This window comes from Cebus imitator, unplaced genomic scaffold, assembly GCF_001604975.1.
Source record: "Cebus imitator isolate Cc_AM_T3 unplaced genomic scaffold, Cebus_imitator-1.0 Scaffold339, whole genome shotgun sequence".
Taxonomy (NCBI): Eukaryota; Metazoa; Chordata; class Mammalia; order Primates; family Cebidae; genus Cebus; species Cebus imitator.
In genome coordinates, this window is record NW_016107654.1 from 2,445,411 (window position 1) to 2,461,314 (window position 15,904).

Here is a 15,904-nt window from a genome sequence, read left to right on the forward strand (position 1 = left end):
TGCCAGGGGCACCCGAGATCCCAGGGAAGGTAAGGACGGAGGCAGGGCTACCTGGGCTGGGGCCCTTCCCCCGGCGTTCCACGGGGCTTGGAGTGGGTGGACCTTCCGAGTCGCTTTCCAGCACCTTCTGTGCAGGAACATGGGTCACACGCGCCGGGGCTGGATGCCCGGGGAGGGCCAGAGCGCATGCGCTGAGGGGTGGGGGCGGAGCGCGAGTGGGGAAGTGGGGGCGGGCTGGGTGGAAAGCACGTGGCAGGTGGGCAGAGCACACGTGAGGGGGCGGGGCCGGGCGGCGCTGGCGGGCGGAAGGAGCCGTGCACTGGGGTCTCTGCAGCTGCAAGGTCATGGCGTCCCGGTGCTCCGAGCCCGACCCGGAGGTCTCTGGAGTCCCCACTGTTGGGGGATGCAAGTGAGGAATTAGGAGGGGGGCCAAGGGTGTGGGGGCTCAAGGCCTGTACCCAGGGTGGTTCAGCAAGTCGGCGGTCTCCACCCCTCCTGGCCCCACTGGGGCGAAACCCTGGACCCTGGGGGAGGGGGAGCAGTTTAGAGACGGCTGGGCCGTGTCCCTGCGTGACGCAGGTCTTGGCCTCCACCCGCACCCCAAAGACGCCCGCTGCAGCATCTGGGGCTCCTGGTGGCGTTTTCTGGGGTTCTCAGAGCCGGGTGCTCTTGGCTCTCTTGGCAGCGGCTCTTCCCTACCTGGTGCCCTCTCTTGCTGCGAGGACTTGGCCCAGGGCTCTGGCCGGCCGAAGGCCCCTCTGGTGACTGAGGGTCCCAGCTCCTGCCTCCCGCGGAACGTGATCAGCGAGAGGGAGCGCAGGTGAGTGGCCGGTGCGTCCCCGGGTCGGGGCGCTGTAAACAGGCGGCAGAGCGGGTGACATTCATCTTGTGGCCGCCACCAGGTGTCAGCTGGGAGGGGCTCGTGGCGTGTGCCCAGTGGAAGGATGGGCTGCACATCTCCAAGTCACCCAGAAAAGCCGTGCTGGGGGACATCCTGCAGCCCGGCCTTGCTCTGGATGCTGTGCTGCTGTGACCCTCCCTGTCCTCTCCATGCTGCAAAGCAGCCATGGCTTGGACCTGGGCTGGACGGCCTGTCGCTGGGACCCAGGGGTCAGGCTCAGGCTGTGCTCTGATGTGGATCTGGGGGCTTCAGACCCCGGGGGCGACCTCTCCGTGGTCCCGTTTTGGGGGCCCAGTGGTCTCCTCTGCCTGATGAGCCCCCAGGGCCTCTCTGGTAGCTTCTATCACTTGCTGTTTATTCTGCTGGAGGATGGAGGGCCCAGAGCTGTTTGTTTCTTGACCGGAAGCAGGAAGCGGATCTCCTTGAGCTGTGAGCGTCTTCGAGGCCTGCTGCCCCAGTTCGATGGCCGGCGGGAGGACATGGCCTCGGTCCTGGAGATGTCTGTGCAGTTCCTGCGGCTTGCCAGTGCCCTGGGGCCCGGCCAGGAGAGGCACGCTGTGAGTTGTAAGGGTAGATGTGGTCAGTCCTCTGGTGTTGTGGTGAGTGGACATCTCACCACCCTGCAGGCAGCATGTCTCCTGCTGTCCCCGGCTCCCTTGGCCTCCACGGTGAGGGCAGGGCATGTTTTCAGCAGGGCACTTCCTCATTTATTCAGGCCCTGCCTGTCATTACTCTCCTTCTGGAAGGGAGCAAGCTTTCCAGCCTTCGTGTGCCTGAGTTGTGTTCATTGATGGGCTGCCCTGATGCTCTGTGCCAGTTCTGGGGAGAGTCGGGGGTCCCCTGATCCTCCCTGGCTGAGCACCCCCTAGATCATTTCTCTGTGCATCCCCAAGAGAGGCTCCTGTGTCCTCTCCAAAGCCCTGGGGGCTCCGGCTGACCCCAGGAGTGCCAGGGCTGAGGACCCACTTGGGGAGTGAAGCTGTCTTGATATTTGTAAGATCAGGGTCCCAGGGTTTCTGGTGAGGCCCCTGGGTATTCACGCCTAATTCAGGAACGGTGGGGTCTCTCGGAGGTGGGACCTCAGCTTCGTTGTCAGCCTGTACCTTCGCCCCCAGTCCCAAGCAGGGACCAAGCTTACAGCGACCCTCCTGGCCCCAGGGCGCCAGTCTGGCCACAGCCCCGCTTTTTCTTGTGCTTCACAGGGGACTGTCTCTGTTTTCGGCTTACGACTTTGTTTAAATTTCGGCTTCTTGCTTTCTCCAAGGAGATGTGGCCCTCGTTGCAGGAGAATGTTCTGCAGTTGACGCTGTCAAGTCAGATTCCAGCAGGTGTGCCAGACACTGGGGCAGGAGCGTCCGGCGGGGCTCGGTGAGTGAGTGCCTCCTGGGGCCAGCTCTGCAGGGCTGGGTGACCCTGTGAGCAGCAGACCCAAAGCCCCTGGCACGTCCTCGGGTGGGTGTGGCCTGGGGCCTGGCATGGCCTCTGCAGCTGGTGACCTGCCCCGGGACCTGCCGACTCAGGCAGTCAGGAGAGAGGTGACCAACGTGGGTGAGCTCCGGGAAGGGGAGCGTGGTCAGTGGACTTGAGGGCCTGGGCTGGCGTGGAGGTGGGAGGTGCCTGGGCGAAGTCTCTCCTGCTCCTGTATTTGGGCACTTTGCAGGTGGTTGGTGAGGTGTCGCACCCCTCCCTGTGGGCAGCTTTGGGAATGGAGTTTTCTGAGGTCAAGATAATTTGGTTCTTTTTAGAATGAGAACTTCCCAGGCTAAAGGACCATCTGCAACATGTGTTTGAATGTAGCCATTTTACCCCAAAGTGGGCTGGGGCATGGGGGTGTGGCTAATTAGCTGTGGAAGGATCTAGAACCGGGGGAGTTGGGCAGAGAGAAATTGGGGAGGCAGCTGTGGAGCTTGGCTGGCCCAGGGCCCCCAGGCAGAAGCTGGCTCAATGGTAGGTGGTACTTTGGGTGTTCTGGGGACAGGTCCAGCCCTCTGCTCCTGGGGTGGGTAGGTGGGGGAAACCTTCCCAGGGGACTTGGGGGGCAGACCCAGGATCTTCATCATGTTGCTCTTTTTAGAACCCCAGATTCGAAGATGCTTCTGGAAAATCCTTGGTCCCGGGACCCGTCATCAGCCCACCCTGTGGGCCCAGAGCCCCTCCCGCACATCCTTGCATCCTCCAGGCAGTGGGATCCCCCGAGCCGCCTGGCCCTGGGAACGGATGAGTGTGAGGCGCTGTCGGGGCTGTGCCAGGTGCAGGGTGGGCCGCCCTCCTTCACAGGTGAGTCCTGGGTGTGCATCTGGGGTGCCCTGGGCCTGGGGAGCTGGGCCAGACTGTGCTTTACTCCTGAGAACAGTGGGACAGTTTTCAAAAGGGGGATTTGGAGTTCCCCCAGGGGTTTCTGTTAGTGAGAAACCCGTCTGTTGAAGGCTGGCCTCGAAGGGTCCTGGTTTTTGTGTGAAGGAGGAATGTGGTCTCCGGAGGGAGTAGGCGTGGCTCGAAGGGAGAGTCCTAGCCAGAGTCCTCCTTTGGGCTGTTCCCTCTGTCCTGTCTCCTGACCTCCCTGTGCTCCAGGGAAGGGAGGGACCGAGCGGGTCCATTTCCTCACCTGCCTCCGAGCCTCAAGGACAGGGCCTCCCACAGCTCCTCTTCCCTGGGTCCCTGGGTCTGGGGGAAGCGTGGGGACCTAGAGGGCCTCAGCCTGTCCTGGCCGCTCTGTCCAGCTTTGCAGCCTTGCTTCCTCCCCCCGTCTGGCTGGCGTGTGTGCTGGATGCGGCCCGCTATCTGTTTCCCTGGGGTGCTCCATCTGCCTCTCCGCCTATGCTGCTCGCCCGTGGCGCGAGCGGTAATTGGGGTGAGCCAGGGGCCTGTGGCCTCCTAGCTGTTCCCTCTGCCACGTGGGGCCTTTGTCCCTGATGCCACCCACAGCTGAGTTCTGGTTCCTCTGCAGGTGGCCCCGCAGGGTGCCTCTCATGACCAAGCTCCCCTTGGTCCCTGCTGTGCTTGTGCCTGGAAGTCGCCAGGTGCCAGGAGGGGCAGGGCTGTGCCCTTCGGCTGCCCGTTAGTGTGGCTGTGGCCAGGAGTGGTCATGCAGTTGGCACGGCTGGTGGCAGTGCTGGGGTCATCAGGGCATTCCGGGAACCCACCAGCCAGGCATGTGGGCCCGGAGCAGGTCTGAGGGCAGAGTTCAAGGTCCAGGAGGTGGCACTGAGAGGGTCCCCCGATCCAAGCCCCTTGCAGCTGGCCAAGCCAGCATGTCCTCTAGGAAGCCCTCGGCCCCCAGGTGTTAGGCACTCCCCCTTGGGTGTTCGTCTCCTCCCGTTTACCTGCTTCTCGGCTTCCTCCCGTGTGTCCCTGCTGCAGGGTGCAGGCAGCAGGGCGGGTGCTTGGTCAGCATGAATGGACCCAGCCCGTGAGTCACGGGGTCTTCAGGGGAGGCCTGTGAGGCCGGGCAGGGAAGACTGACCTCCGTTTTGACTTCTCTTCCAGAACCTTGCAGTCCAGCGCCGTGGCCCCCAGGCCCGAGTCTTCCGAAGGCCGAGAGGCCACCCTTGTCCTGGCCTCCGTTCCCGCAGCAGCTGAGCTCGCCTGTGATGAGCAGTGAGGGCCCTGGCTGGTCGGGCCAGGCTGGACCCCTGGCTGTGGAGGCTGCATCTCTGGGGGAGCCAGCCGACGAGGCCCCCATGCTTGCGCAGGAGACCAGGTGAGTGCCCAGGCAGTGTGCACGCCTGTGTGTGCATGAGCGAGCTGTGTGTGTGTGTGTGCGTGTGTGTGGCGAGCCTGCCCTGCCACGCCCGCCTCCTCCCAGCCCTGCCTGGGCCCCCTTTCTCGGCGTCGGGAAGCTTCCGTACCTGCTTCCTCTGTGGCTGTGCGGGGGAGGCCGAGGCGCAGGCTGAAGCCCAGGGCAGGACCGGCCAGCCTGGCTGTGGGGCTTTCTAACGTGTGTGTCTGGAAACATGTTTGTCGTCCTAATTGTCATTTGTTTTGGCTGATGGTAAAATGAGTTTGTGTTTCCTGAGCGCACACCAGCTGGGGTGTGGGAGGGGGAGGGGAGGGGGAGGGAGGGGACGAGACAAGCGGGCCTGCGGCTGGAGAGAAACGGGCAGAGATGCTCCGCAGGACGGATCGGGGGCCAGGAGAGCCGCTGGCCAGTGTCCTCGGCGGCCATGGCTTCTGCACTTCTCCCACCGCGCAGGGCCAAGCCCGCCAGGAGTGGGGCCCAGAGCTTTGCATTGGAAGCTGCCTTTGCAGGACTTGGGGCCCAGGTGTTAACCTGAGCTCAAGGTCTGGGCCCATCTGTGGCCACTGAGGGAGGGCTCCTTACTTCCAGGTCTGTGCTGGGGTCTGATGTGGAGGATGGGACGTCCTTCCTGCTGACCGCCGCTGGTCCCAGCTGGTGGCCGGGTGAGTGGGACCCTGGGTCCGGGGCTGCGTCTCCCACATCAGCACCTGCTGTGAGCTGGGGAGTTGGGACTCAGGCCCAGCGTGTGTGACGTGGGGTCCCAGGGTCTGGGTCTGAGCCCCCGTCTTCTCCTCTGTTGGGGCTTAACTATTGGGCCTCGTCCGGCATTGAGTGTCATGGGTAACGTGTGAGTGTGTGAGTGTGATGTGTGTGAGCTGGTGGTGTGTGGAGCCCTGTCTTTCTCCCGTAGACCGCATGTCTGCGAGGTCCCTGGTCCAGCCCGTGCCGGCAGGCAAAGGCACGCAGAGCTGTGATGTGGCGTGTGTCCACCCCATGCACGATTTTGTGTTAAGGTGTCCCTTTCTGGTTCTGGCCCAACAGGTGTCCTGGGTCTGGGGCCACCAGGTGTGAGCTTACCCACCTCATAGCCTCCACATGGCAGGGCAGGGCAGCCGGGCTAAGGTGGGAGCCCTGCTCCTGTGACCCCACCTGCCTGCCCTGCTCATGTGTTCTGTTTGCCTCCAGGGTCCCGGGAGGGCCGAGGAGGCAGTGGCCCTGCGTGGGCCCCAGCTGAGAGCAGCCCACCGGATGAGGGAGAGCCAGGCTTCCTAGGGGACCCTGAGCCCGGCTCCCAGGAGCTCCAGGACAGCCCTCTGGAGCCGTGGGGCTTGGACGTGAGCTGTGCGGGCCTGGCCCTGAAGGACGAGGTGGACAGCCTCTTCCCCGACTTCTTCGCCTGCTAGCAGCTGGGCTGTGCAGACGCGGCGGGGCCGGCGGATCTGGAGCGGCGTGTGTCCCTGCTGCGTGCCTGAGCATTTTATTTTGGGTTTGGGTTGCAGCTGCACCCTAATTTGAGCGAGGCTTGCAGGCTGTGATGAGAGGATACTGAATATTAAAGAGGGAAAGCAGGTTTCCTGGAGGAAACAAACCCGCGTGGCTTGTGTGTGATTAGTCCGATTCATCGGGCAGATTGCGCCGCCTCCGTTTCAGCGTGCAGGCAGCTGCTGGGGATTTTGTTCTGCGAAGCTCTCAGCACCGTGAAATCCCTGAATAACCCGGCCCGGGTGCCCTGGGGTGGGGGCACGCTGGGTCCTGCTCTCTGGAGGCAATGCAGCCTCACGGTCTCGTTGCCTGGAAGCGGCTCTGTGAGCTGCCTTTCTGTGCCGCTCAGAGCTTCAGGGAGTGCTTGTGGAGGAGCCTGCTGTCCTCTCCTGGCCCAGGGGACCCCAGGGGAAGGGCTGGTCCCACCTCTGCCACTGGTCACCTCTCCCTCACTGTCAAGGGAACGGGGGACCTGGGCAGAGGTCACCTGCCCTCAGTGTCTGGTTCTGCTGCCAGCCCTATACTGTGAGATCTGGAGGGGGCTGGGTTACTTTGACGGAGGAGCTGAGCTCTGTATGGTGCGTGGGGCCCACCTGTTTTTCAGCCACAGCACAGGTGGTGCTGGCCTCCAACCCCGGATGCTGAGGCTCACCCTGCTATCCCCATGTGGAGACACTGGCTTCAGGGCCCCGTGACTGTTGGTGTGTATGCAGTGGCAATATGTGTGTGTGCACTGTTGGTGTGTGCATGTATCGTGTGTGTGTGTACACTGTTGGTGTTTGCGTGTGTGTGCAGTTGGCAGTATGCGTGTGTGCACTGTATTGGTATGTGTGTGCTGTTGGTGTGTGTGCATGTGTGTGCACTGTTGGTGTGTGCATGTATCGTGTGTGTGTGTACACTGTTGGTGTTTGCGTGTGTGTGCAGTTGGCAGTATGCGTGTGTGCACTGTATTGGTATGTGTGTGCTGTTGGTGTGTGTGCATGTGTGTGCACTGTTGGTGTGTGTGCGTTTGTGCTTCCATGTGTGTTGGTGTGCATGCCTGTGTGTGCGCTGTTGCTGTGCATATGTGTATTTGTGTACTTGCATGTGTGCCTGTATCTGCTGTTTGGTGTGTGCATACATGTGTTTGTACACCCATGTGTTGGTGCACGTGCCTGTGTGTGCACTGTGTTGGTGTGTGTGCATGTGTTTGAATTGTGTGTTGGTGTGTGTACATGTGTGTGCACCCCATGTGCTGGTGTGTGTGCATATGTTCATAGTACGCATGCATGTGTGCTGCTATGTATTGGCCTGTGTGATGTTCACACTGTTGGTGTACACGCATGTACATCTCAAGTACAGGCTAGTGCCATCTCAAGAGGGTGGGATGTTGCTGGCCTCTGAGGTCCCGCTCAGCAACCCCATGTGTTTTCCCGCCCACCCCGTGCCCTTTGCCTCTAGGAATTGGGGTAGAGACAATGAGCTTGTCCCCTGATTCCATGCTGAGCCTAGCAAGGAGGCAACTGAGCATGCACTGTGGGTGACGGGTGGCTGGTGCTGCCCTGGGGCTGGGGCTGGCACCCAGCCCTGCTATTGTGAGCTCTGGTCTACAAGGCGGGAGGGGTCTCTCCTTGGAGCAGAGGGATAGGCCTTACCTTGCCAGCTCTGCTAGGCACCCCACCACAACTGGGCTCCAAAGTTGGGGGCCTCACTGTGGACAGGTGCTGGCAGGCGAGGGACAGGGCCCCATCAGGGCAGACAAGCCTCACCTCCTGCCTGGAGCCCATGTTCAGAGTGACCCTGAGGCCCAGCCTGGCTTGTGAGGCGAGAACGGTGATTGATCATCAGTGTGTGTCCCGGGAGTGGGAGGTGGAGGGGCTTGGAGCTGCGGGGGTCCACCCTGCCCCAGCTTCTGGGGTCCTGTGGTGTCTCATGTCATGGGGCTGTGGACAGTCTGCTTCTCTTGGTCCTTTTGCTGCATTGGGGAGGGTCGGGGGCTTCAGGCACTTTCCCGGGCTGGCTGTTTCAGGATCTAGCCCTGTTCCTTTGGACAGTGATGGTGGCAACCCAGGGGACCTGGAGGGTGGGGTGTCTAGGCTGTCACGAAGCCGTCTTGTCTCCCCCGGTGGCTGCCAGGGTCTGAGGGGAGCTTGGCTGTGGTTGCTTCTGGGGCTAAAGGAGCTGCTGGGGCGGGGGGAGCCATTCCTTGAGCAGGTGTGTCTCCCACCCCCATCTCCCCATGCCTCCCGGCTCCTGGGGCCGTCTCTCTGGACCAATTTACCGCTCTTGTTGGCCGTGAGGCGGCCCCAGTTCAGAGGTGGGTCTGGAAAACCAGGGGCAGCCGCTGTCCTTGCAGTTCTGGCTGGCGAGGGTGGGCTTGTTTGTGGCAGCCAGGTGGGGTCTCCAGCTAAGCTCCTGCTCCCCACCTCATTACTGAGACAACAAATCTCTCAGCAGAGCGATTTTTTTTACTTCCTGGAATGCAGGAAGGGTACTCTCACTAGCCATCTTGCCCCAAGGCCAGCTTTCCGCACCAACAGGCCCGCCAAGTGGGCAGCTTCTCGTGTGTTCCCGCTGCAGCCCAGCAGGCTGGGCCCAGATCCAAACGGGCTGGAAGCTGGTGGCCGTGGGAATGCCAGGTGCCTCCCTCCCACCCCTCCCATGCCAATGGAGCTGCCCCTTCCCCAAGCCTGGCACCCTTGCAGCAGGCACCAAAGCTCTGCCCAGCCTCGCCCTACAGCCTGGAGCTCCCGACGGAGGTGAGGTGGGGGTGGCATCAGGACCCTCATCCTGAGGTGGCTCCACTTGGTTCCTTTACAAGCAGGCGCTGGCTCTGGGAACAGGTTCTTCCTCAGCACCCGGGGCTGTGACCCTTGCAGAGCTCACACAGATGCTGCCCAGTGTATGCCCCCAATGCAAATGTTTCTGGGTCTTAGGCTGCAAATTCTCCCCTGGGGAGGGGCAGGGCCAGGGCTCCTCAGACGGAGCCGCATATTTGCTGAACGTGCAGGGTCTCGTGTCCACGCTGGGGTCACAGTGCGGGACGCTGCACCGTCAGTGGGGCCCCTCCTGCTGCCCCTTTCCGGCCACACTCCTACTTCCCATTCATGACCTTCAGAAATCACCGACTCGTGTCCCTTCTGCGGTTTTGTGATTTCGAGAGCACTCTTTCATTTTCACATCTAACAAATGCCCAACCACCAATCGCTGTCAACCCAGAAAATCACCACGGATTGGCTGGTACCTCCCTTTTATTCACCAAAACATGGAGGGGGCGTGGGTACCTGCCTCAGCTGTGACCCTATCGATCATCCTCCCCCAAAGGCAGTGGCTGAGTTCAGGGAGGGGCGGGGAGGGGAGGGAAGGGGTAGGGCCTTGGTTGCTGTCACCTGCATCTGGGGGCCACCACGCACCACAGGTGCACCTGCTCCTTTAACCCCAGGGACCCTCATGCAGAAATGCAGAGGTGCCTTTAGGGCCATATCTCTGGGAGGCTCAGGCTCTGGGAAGGGAAGGGGTGCCCTGGGGGTTTTTTGCTGGGCCGGGACCATTCCTGAGAAGGGAGGGGCAGCTTGGAGAAGGAACCTTGGTGGCCTGAGTGGTGTCTCTAAAAGGACATTCTCGTCTCCTAGTGGCTGGGGCCTGTGAAGGCGTCTGATGGGAAGGTGTCTTCGCAGGTGTGATGCTAAGGATCTTGGCAGGAGATCGTTCCGGTTGAAGACAGGCCTAAATCCAACGACAGGTGTCCTTAGAAGAGACAGAAGAGACAGAAGACTGGGGCAGAGCCTGGAGTGACTGCCACAAGCCAGGGACACCTGGAGCCCCCACAGCTGGAAGAGGCAGGAAGGACCCTCCCCGGAGCAGCTGGAAGAGGCAGGAAGGACCCTCCCCGGAGCAGCTGGAAGAGGCAGGAAGGACCCTCCCTGGAGCCTGTGGCGGGAGCACAGCCTTGGATTGCAGACCTCGGGCTCCAGGCTGTGAGAAAGTAAATCCTGGTTGTCTGAGTCACCCGCTCGTGGTGACAGCAGCCCCTGGAGACTCCCACAGGCCTCATCACACTTTCTGCTCAGACCCCACCACCCTGGAAGGCCCCATCGCTGCCCCGGCTCCAGTGATGCTTTTCACGGCCCCTTTCACCAAGCACCTTGTGTTCTGTTCCCAGACCAGGGGAGAGGTGGGCACCGGTGGCCCTCCTGGGCTGGGACCCCCAGCCTCTGACGTTGGCCCCAAACTCTCCCCATCCAGCCCCCTCCACGACCCGAGTTGCAGCTCACACGTGGTCCTCCTGGGCTGGGACCCCCAGCCTCTGACATTGGCCCCAAGCTCTCCCCATCCAGCCTCCTCCCCGACCTGAGCCGCAGCTCACATGTGGTCCTCCTGGGCTGGGACCCCCAGCCTCTGACATTGGCCCCAAGCTCTCCCCATCCAGCCCCCTCCGCGACCCGAGTTGCAGCTCACACATGGTCCTCCTGGGCCTCCTGGGTGGGCTCCTCTAGCGCTTGGAGTAGCAGGGATCTGGGAGGACAGAGAAGGCTCTCAGTGCAGGGACAGGGACCAGGTGGGAACACCCCATCCCCAGCCCGTCCCGCCTCCCTCTTGGTCTGTGAGCCACGGGGCTGACCTTGGTTGGTCAAGTCGACAATATTTTGTGAGCCAAGTCCGTACTTTCTGCAGGTTTCCTCAAATCTGCTCAGGAAGGAGGGTTCCAGTTGTGGGACCCGTGCTGGGAACAGAGTTGGCTCTGTGTGAAGGGTGGGCCTGGCTGGGGGCGCTCAGGCAGTGCTGAGGCTGGGCAGGGGGTCACACCCTGACCGGAGGGACTTTGTGCTGAGAGACGGGAGGTGAAAGCCTGCAGCGCCCAGCACCCTAACAGTGTGTCTGTGGCTAGGAATGGCAAATGGGTGCCACCTCTCCAAACCCCAGGTGAGACCCTCCACCAGGGTTGGGCCAGATTCCAAGGGGGTCAGAGGGGTCAGCAGGAGTACCGTAGAGCGCCAGCACGTTGGTCTCACTCCCGTTCCTGAAGTTCTGGAGGTGGAAGGTGACGAACACATTGTAGTCAGTCTCCGAGACCGCCACGGTGTTCTCGCCCTCGTCTGTGTGGAGACATCGCGCAGCGTGACCTGGCTGTCACCACGGCCTCACCACCTTCAGGGTCCTGTGACAGGTGTGCTCTATTACTTTGTGCTCTATTACTGGCTCTATTACATCCTCCAGTGAGGATGCCAGCTCAAGTGGCCTTTTGAGAGGGGAGGGGAGAAGCTCACAGTGCTCGCTCAGTGGAGACCCCATGGTCACCCAGGGTGTGCGCAGCGGCACAGCCCCCTCCCTCCTTGTCATTGGCTTGCAGAGCCTGGTGGCCCCTCAGTGGGCTCGTTTTCCAGAGCCCAGCATGCCTCCCTGCTTCCCCTGGGCCAGGAGCCCCCATAGGGTTGGTGCCAGGATGGGTGCTTTCAGGGCAGGGTCAAGCTGTCGGGGGCTTACATAAAATCCCCAAAGTCAGTGGCTGCCAGAATGTGGCCCAGGCCCTGGAGAAAGGGGACCCCCAGCTGTCAGACCAGGGGGAGTCTGGCTTCCACTCACAGTTGATGGAGTATTCCCCATTCTTCTCTGTCTTCTTGCAGACCACCACCACGGCCACGCATTCCCCCTGCACCCTGGAAGCCAGCCAGGATGATGCTGGGAGTGGAGCTCCAGCCCCCTGGACATGCGACAGCAGAGCCAACGCCCTCCAGGGCACGAGCTCCCCACCCCAATGCCCGGGGTGCCATTCCACAGTCGGGCCCTGCTGCAGCCCCCACCCCTGACACCCTCATTGCCACAAACCTCACCCCAGCCTCGGAAGGGGGGCGACTTCATCTCCATGTTCCAGGGAAGAACACAGCACCAGGCTGACCAAGTCCCTGCTCCCACCTCGCCCTGCCCGGGGTCATACGCGCAGGCTCAGGCTCTCCCAGGAGTGCGAGCTCATGAGCGTGTGAGCGTGTGTGCAAGTGTGAGTGTGTGCACTGGGGTGGTGGGGCATGGATCTTTCTGATGCAACACGCACATGCATTGGAAATCAAATCTGAGGCTGCCATTCTTCAAGTGTTCAATATTCCGGACGAAGACCCTCAGGTCCCCGTCATCTTTAATCCGATTCAGGTCATCTGAGGCCATGAAAATAGAATACCAGACCCCTGAAACCTGAAGACAAAGGGCCCCAGTGGGTGGGGCCCTAGGTCAGCCCTGGGAGGCATAGTGCCCACAGTCCTCCCTCCCAGGGCCCCGCCCCTGAGCATCTGGCTCCCAACCAGAGCCCCTCCACCCTTCCAGGGCCCTCTCTGCCCCCCAGGTCTGCCCTCTGTCCTCTCAAGGCCCCCCTCTCCCTGCTCTCCCTCAGACTCCCTTTCATTTCCCCTCTACTCCTAGGAACCCCTCTGTCCTCGTAGGGGCCCCATCTCCCTGCTGGTCCCCACTCCACTCCCCAGGTTTCCCCTCTGCCCTTCCAGGGACCCAGTCACCCTCCCAGGCCTCCCCCGCCTGACCCTCTCGGAGCAACCCCTGCCCTCCCAGGCTGCTGTCACAGCTTGGGGAGGAGAGGTGGGCTCCCCTTGGAGCAGCCACCTTGGTCACAGGTCCGAGGCGCTGAGGCCTGGCCCCTCCCCGCAGACCCCAGTGCAGACCCACCCTGGCCATGTTGTAGTTCCTCTGCACAACCGTGTGGGGGTTGAACTCCTGGGCCGAGATGAGGCCGAGCCCCAGGCTCAGCAGCAGCAGAGCCATCCTTGCCGTGGGTGCCTCGCCCCAGGCCTCTGCCCCCTTTATACCCTGCTGCCCTATGAATTCCAGCCCCTCGGGGCAGCCCACCCCCGGCCCATCCACACACATCCTGTGCCCACTGGGCATGCAGCCAAAGGCCCTGAGGCTGCTGCCCTCCTCCTCGATGGGAAGGAGGTCATCCCACTCCCTGTGGGAGCTTCCTGGGCCTGTGGGCCAAGGGACCTGCTGTCCCTTCACTGGAGGCACACACCGTGTCCCAAAGGCAGGGGACAGCCTCTCAGCCTGCAAGAGGACCCACAGGGGCTGTGTCTGTGGAGCTCACAGTGTCCCTGTTCCCCTCCCACCCCCTCCCGCCCCTTCCCCAGCACAGCGTCTGGCGCTGGAGCCTACAGAGTCACGGTGTTCCCAGACCCAGCCGAGGGCCCGGCTGCTGCTTGTCCCAGCCCAGTGACGAGATGCAGACGAGCTGGGAAAGAAGAGAGTCTGCTCTGCAGACGGCACGCGGAGAGGGACAGGAAACAGCACCAGGCCAGCTCAGTCACAGCTTTCCAGAGCAGATTTACCTGCGAAGCTACGTGTCTGCAAGTAAGTGTGCGTTCCCCAAGACATGTCATGAACTTCTCCTCTGTAACTGTGGCCTGAAGACCGTCCTCTGGAGCCTCTGCATCTGCTTAACCTAGAGGCCCCGGGGCTGCTGCGGAGACCACCCTCGCCTTGTCCCTGCTAAATCATGGAGACTTGGGGCACTCCTTCCTGTAGCCTCCAATAAAACGTGTTTGTGGAGGTTTGGAGAGTTCCTTTAAACCCCGATAAAACTTGTTTAATCCGAAACGGGCCCTGTTCAGAATTCCTTCGTTATCCTGCCATGCCTGAAGACCCGGGGGGGGGCGTGGCCCGCGCTCTGGGTGGGCTTTGGCCACGTTGCAGCCTTTGTCAAAGGCGCGGGCTCTCAGCGTTTCATGCTTAATGCCGCCGCTCGGCCGGTGCTGAACAGCTGTCACCGAGGCCTGCCGCTACCCCACCGTGGGACTGTGCAGGATCCCTGCCATGCTGGGGCATTGCTTCATTATGAGACTCGCAGGGGGAGGGGCACAGCACTCCTGCTGCCTCCTGCTGATAGGGGGTCATTGTTACGGGCAGCGGACGCAGCGCGGGAGTGAAGGAGGTCCGTTTGTTCCCAGTGGCCGCTCCGTTTTGGGGGCATAGAGGCAGCGCCTGCTGAAACGGTCGTACAAACTGGGGGGCTGCCTTGGAACAATCAGCAGCAATACGTTCCGCCACATCACGTGACGCCCGGGCTGCGAGGTCGCCCTGCCACTAAGAAGGTCCTCCGCTACACCACGAACCCACCCGGTCACTGAGTGGTGACCTGGCGTTGGAGGTCACCTGTGTCTTTTGATGCACATCCTTTAATGCCGGAGAAATCCTCCAGAATCGACAGGTACATACGCGCAGCATTGGGGTTTGCTGAGCATGCCTCATGTTCCGGTGCAGGGTGACCTGGGCTCTGTTACCATAAACCTTGTGCTCAAGGACGTAAAACTCCCTCGTAGCGCTATGATGGTAGCCAGACTTGTAGGCTCCTGGTAAGGCCCGAGTTCCATCAGCTGCACACAGATAATAAACTAAGGACAACCACATGCCCTTGTTTTGTGAAGCTCCCAAACCGCCACTGTTATCAATCCTTAGGATGACACATCAGTTCCGGCTCACTGGTTCATCCACCATCACTCCACCCCTACCCCGTAGATCAAAGCAATTGTAACCAATAAATAGTTCGGATGAGCAGAGCTTGGGGCCTTCACTGCCCCCTCCAGTAATGAGTGATGGCCCCCGGTCCCACTTTCTCTCCTAATCTGTCTTTTTCTCACTCTTTTGCCGCCACTGAACTTGGGGTACCCACAGGTGTGATGTGGGGCTGGTTCCCTACACAGCCCCTCGACACCCTTGGGCCACCGTTAGAATGTCTGGGGCCATTCGACTTTGCAAGAAAGTTTTCCGCCAGTGGTACATTTCAGCGTCCACACGGGAAACGCTGTGGGGTCTCTCGCTCAAGGCTGGCTGTGTAGACTTAGTCAGTGCCTCTCTGCGCTGTGACCGTTTCTCAGCCTCTCGAGGGCATAAAGATTATGGCCAGATGACCGTACCTGTGCAAGATTGACCTGGTCTATCTGTGAAGCCTCTGTGGGAGATTGGCTAGAATTTAGATGGCTTTTACCCAGGGCCCCTGTGGCCACAGGAGGCCTAGAATACAGCGTCTCAATGTGCCCGAGGGCAGCCACGGCCATAAAATGGTGCCACAAGCCACTGGGTTCTGTTAGGGGCATAGCAACATAGGCCAGGGTGTTGGGACCAGTTGGTGGCAAACACCTCTCTTTGTTGTGGGCCAGGCGCAGTGGCTCACGCCTGTAATTCCAGCACTTTGAGAGGCCAAGGTGGGCAGATTACTTCAGGCCAGGAGTTCTAGACCAGCCTGGCCAACATGGTGAAACCCTGTCTCTACTAAAAACATACAAAAATTATCTGGGCATAGTGGCGGGCACCTGTAATTTGGGCTACACTGAGGCTGAGGCAGGATAATCATTTGAACCCAGGAGGTGGAGGTTGCAGTGAGCCCAGATGGCGCCGCTTACTCCAGCCTGGGTGATAGAGACTATCTCAAAAAAAAAAACCCAAATATTTTTGCTGTAGCACTGTGTGTGTGTGTGTGTGTGTGTGTGTGTATGCACATGCATGTACATGTGTGTCATGTGCATGCATGCGTGTCCGTGTGTCTGTGTGCCGAATCCATCCAATGACGGATGGTTACATTAGGCCAGTGGTCAAGGCAGTGTTTCTGTTGCTCCCAGCATAAAGGAGCTACTTGGTTTAAATGTCCGGTGAGGGCAGTGAGCCAAATAAATCCATTCCGGATGTGAAGAGAGCTGCTTTCATTCCGGACATTCTGTGGTGTAAGAGCCTGGACGGCCACCCTCGGACTCAGCGGGGCGGAGCTGACGCCGTCCCGCCATCCCCGTGTACTCCGCAGGGGCGGAGCTGAC

At 61.0% G+C, this 15,904-nt stretch overlaps 2 protein-coding genes across 2 annotated transcripts; one reads left to right on the top strand and one right to left on the bottom strand.

The window, feature by feature from the left end:
* Positions 1 to 325: 325 nt before the first annotated feature.
* Positions 326 to 6,217, top strand: SOHLH1 (spermatogenesis and oogenesis specific basic helix-loop-helix 1). The gene is made up of 8 exons (XM_017505688.2): positions 326 to 409; positions 686 to 820; positions 1,311 to 1,471; positions 2,188 to 2,269; positions 2,976 to 3,178; positions 4,388 to 4,601; positions 5,229 to 5,302; positions 5,826 to 6,217. The coding sequence occupies exons 1-8, from the start codon at positions 345 to 347 to the stop codon at positions 6,041 to 6,043; spliced, it is 1,152 nt and encodes a 383-aa protein (XP_017361177.1). The 5' UTR covers positions 326 to 344; the 3' UTR covers positions 6,044 to 6,217.
* Positions 6,218 to 10,558: 4,341 nt separating this feature from the next.
* On the bottom strand, positions 10,559 to 12,866 carry LCN9 (lipocalin 9). The gene is made up of 6 exons (XM_037730321.1): positions 12,771 to 12,866; positions 12,151 to 12,287; positions 11,685 to 11,758; positions 11,087 to 11,197; positions 10,723 to 10,824; positions 10,559 to 10,616 (listed from the first exon to the last, which is right to left on the bottom strand). The coding sequence occupies exons 1-6, from the start codon at positions 12,864 to 12,866 to the stop codon at positions 10,594 to 10,596; spliced, it is 543 nt and encodes a 180-aa protein (XP_037586249.1). The 3' UTR covers positions 10,559 to 10,593.
* Between the last annotated feature and the right edge of the window lie 3,038 nt (positions 12,867 to 15,904).

Bases quoted from the DNA above. Each gene is read 5' to 3' on its own strand.
- SOHLH1 (XM_017505688.2), top strand. From the start codon at position 345: ATGGCGTCCCGGTGCTCCGAGCCCGACCCGGAGGTCTCTGGAGTCCCC. The intron at 4,602-5,228 runs GTGAGTGCCCAG...CCTTACTTCCAG, and splicing joins ATGCTTGCGCAGGAGACCAG to GTCTGTGCTGGGGTCTGATG. The intron at 5,303-5,825 runs GTGAGTGGGACC...GTTTGCCTCCAG, and splicing joins TGGTCCCAGCTGGTGGCCGG to GGTCCCGGGAGGGCCGAGGA.
- LCN9 (XM_037730321.1), bottom strand. From the start codon at position 12,866: ATGGCTCTGCTGCTGCTGAGCCTGGGGCTCGGCCTCATCTCGGCCCAG. The intron at 11,198-11,684 runs GTGAGTGGAAGC...GTCTCCACACAG, and splicing joins TGGGGAATACTCCATCAACT to ACGAGGGCGAGAACACCGTG. The intron at 10,617-10,722 runs GTCAGCCCCGTG...CTGTCCTCCCAG, and splicing joins TGTCGACTTGACCAACCAAG to ATCCCTGCTACTCCAAGCGC.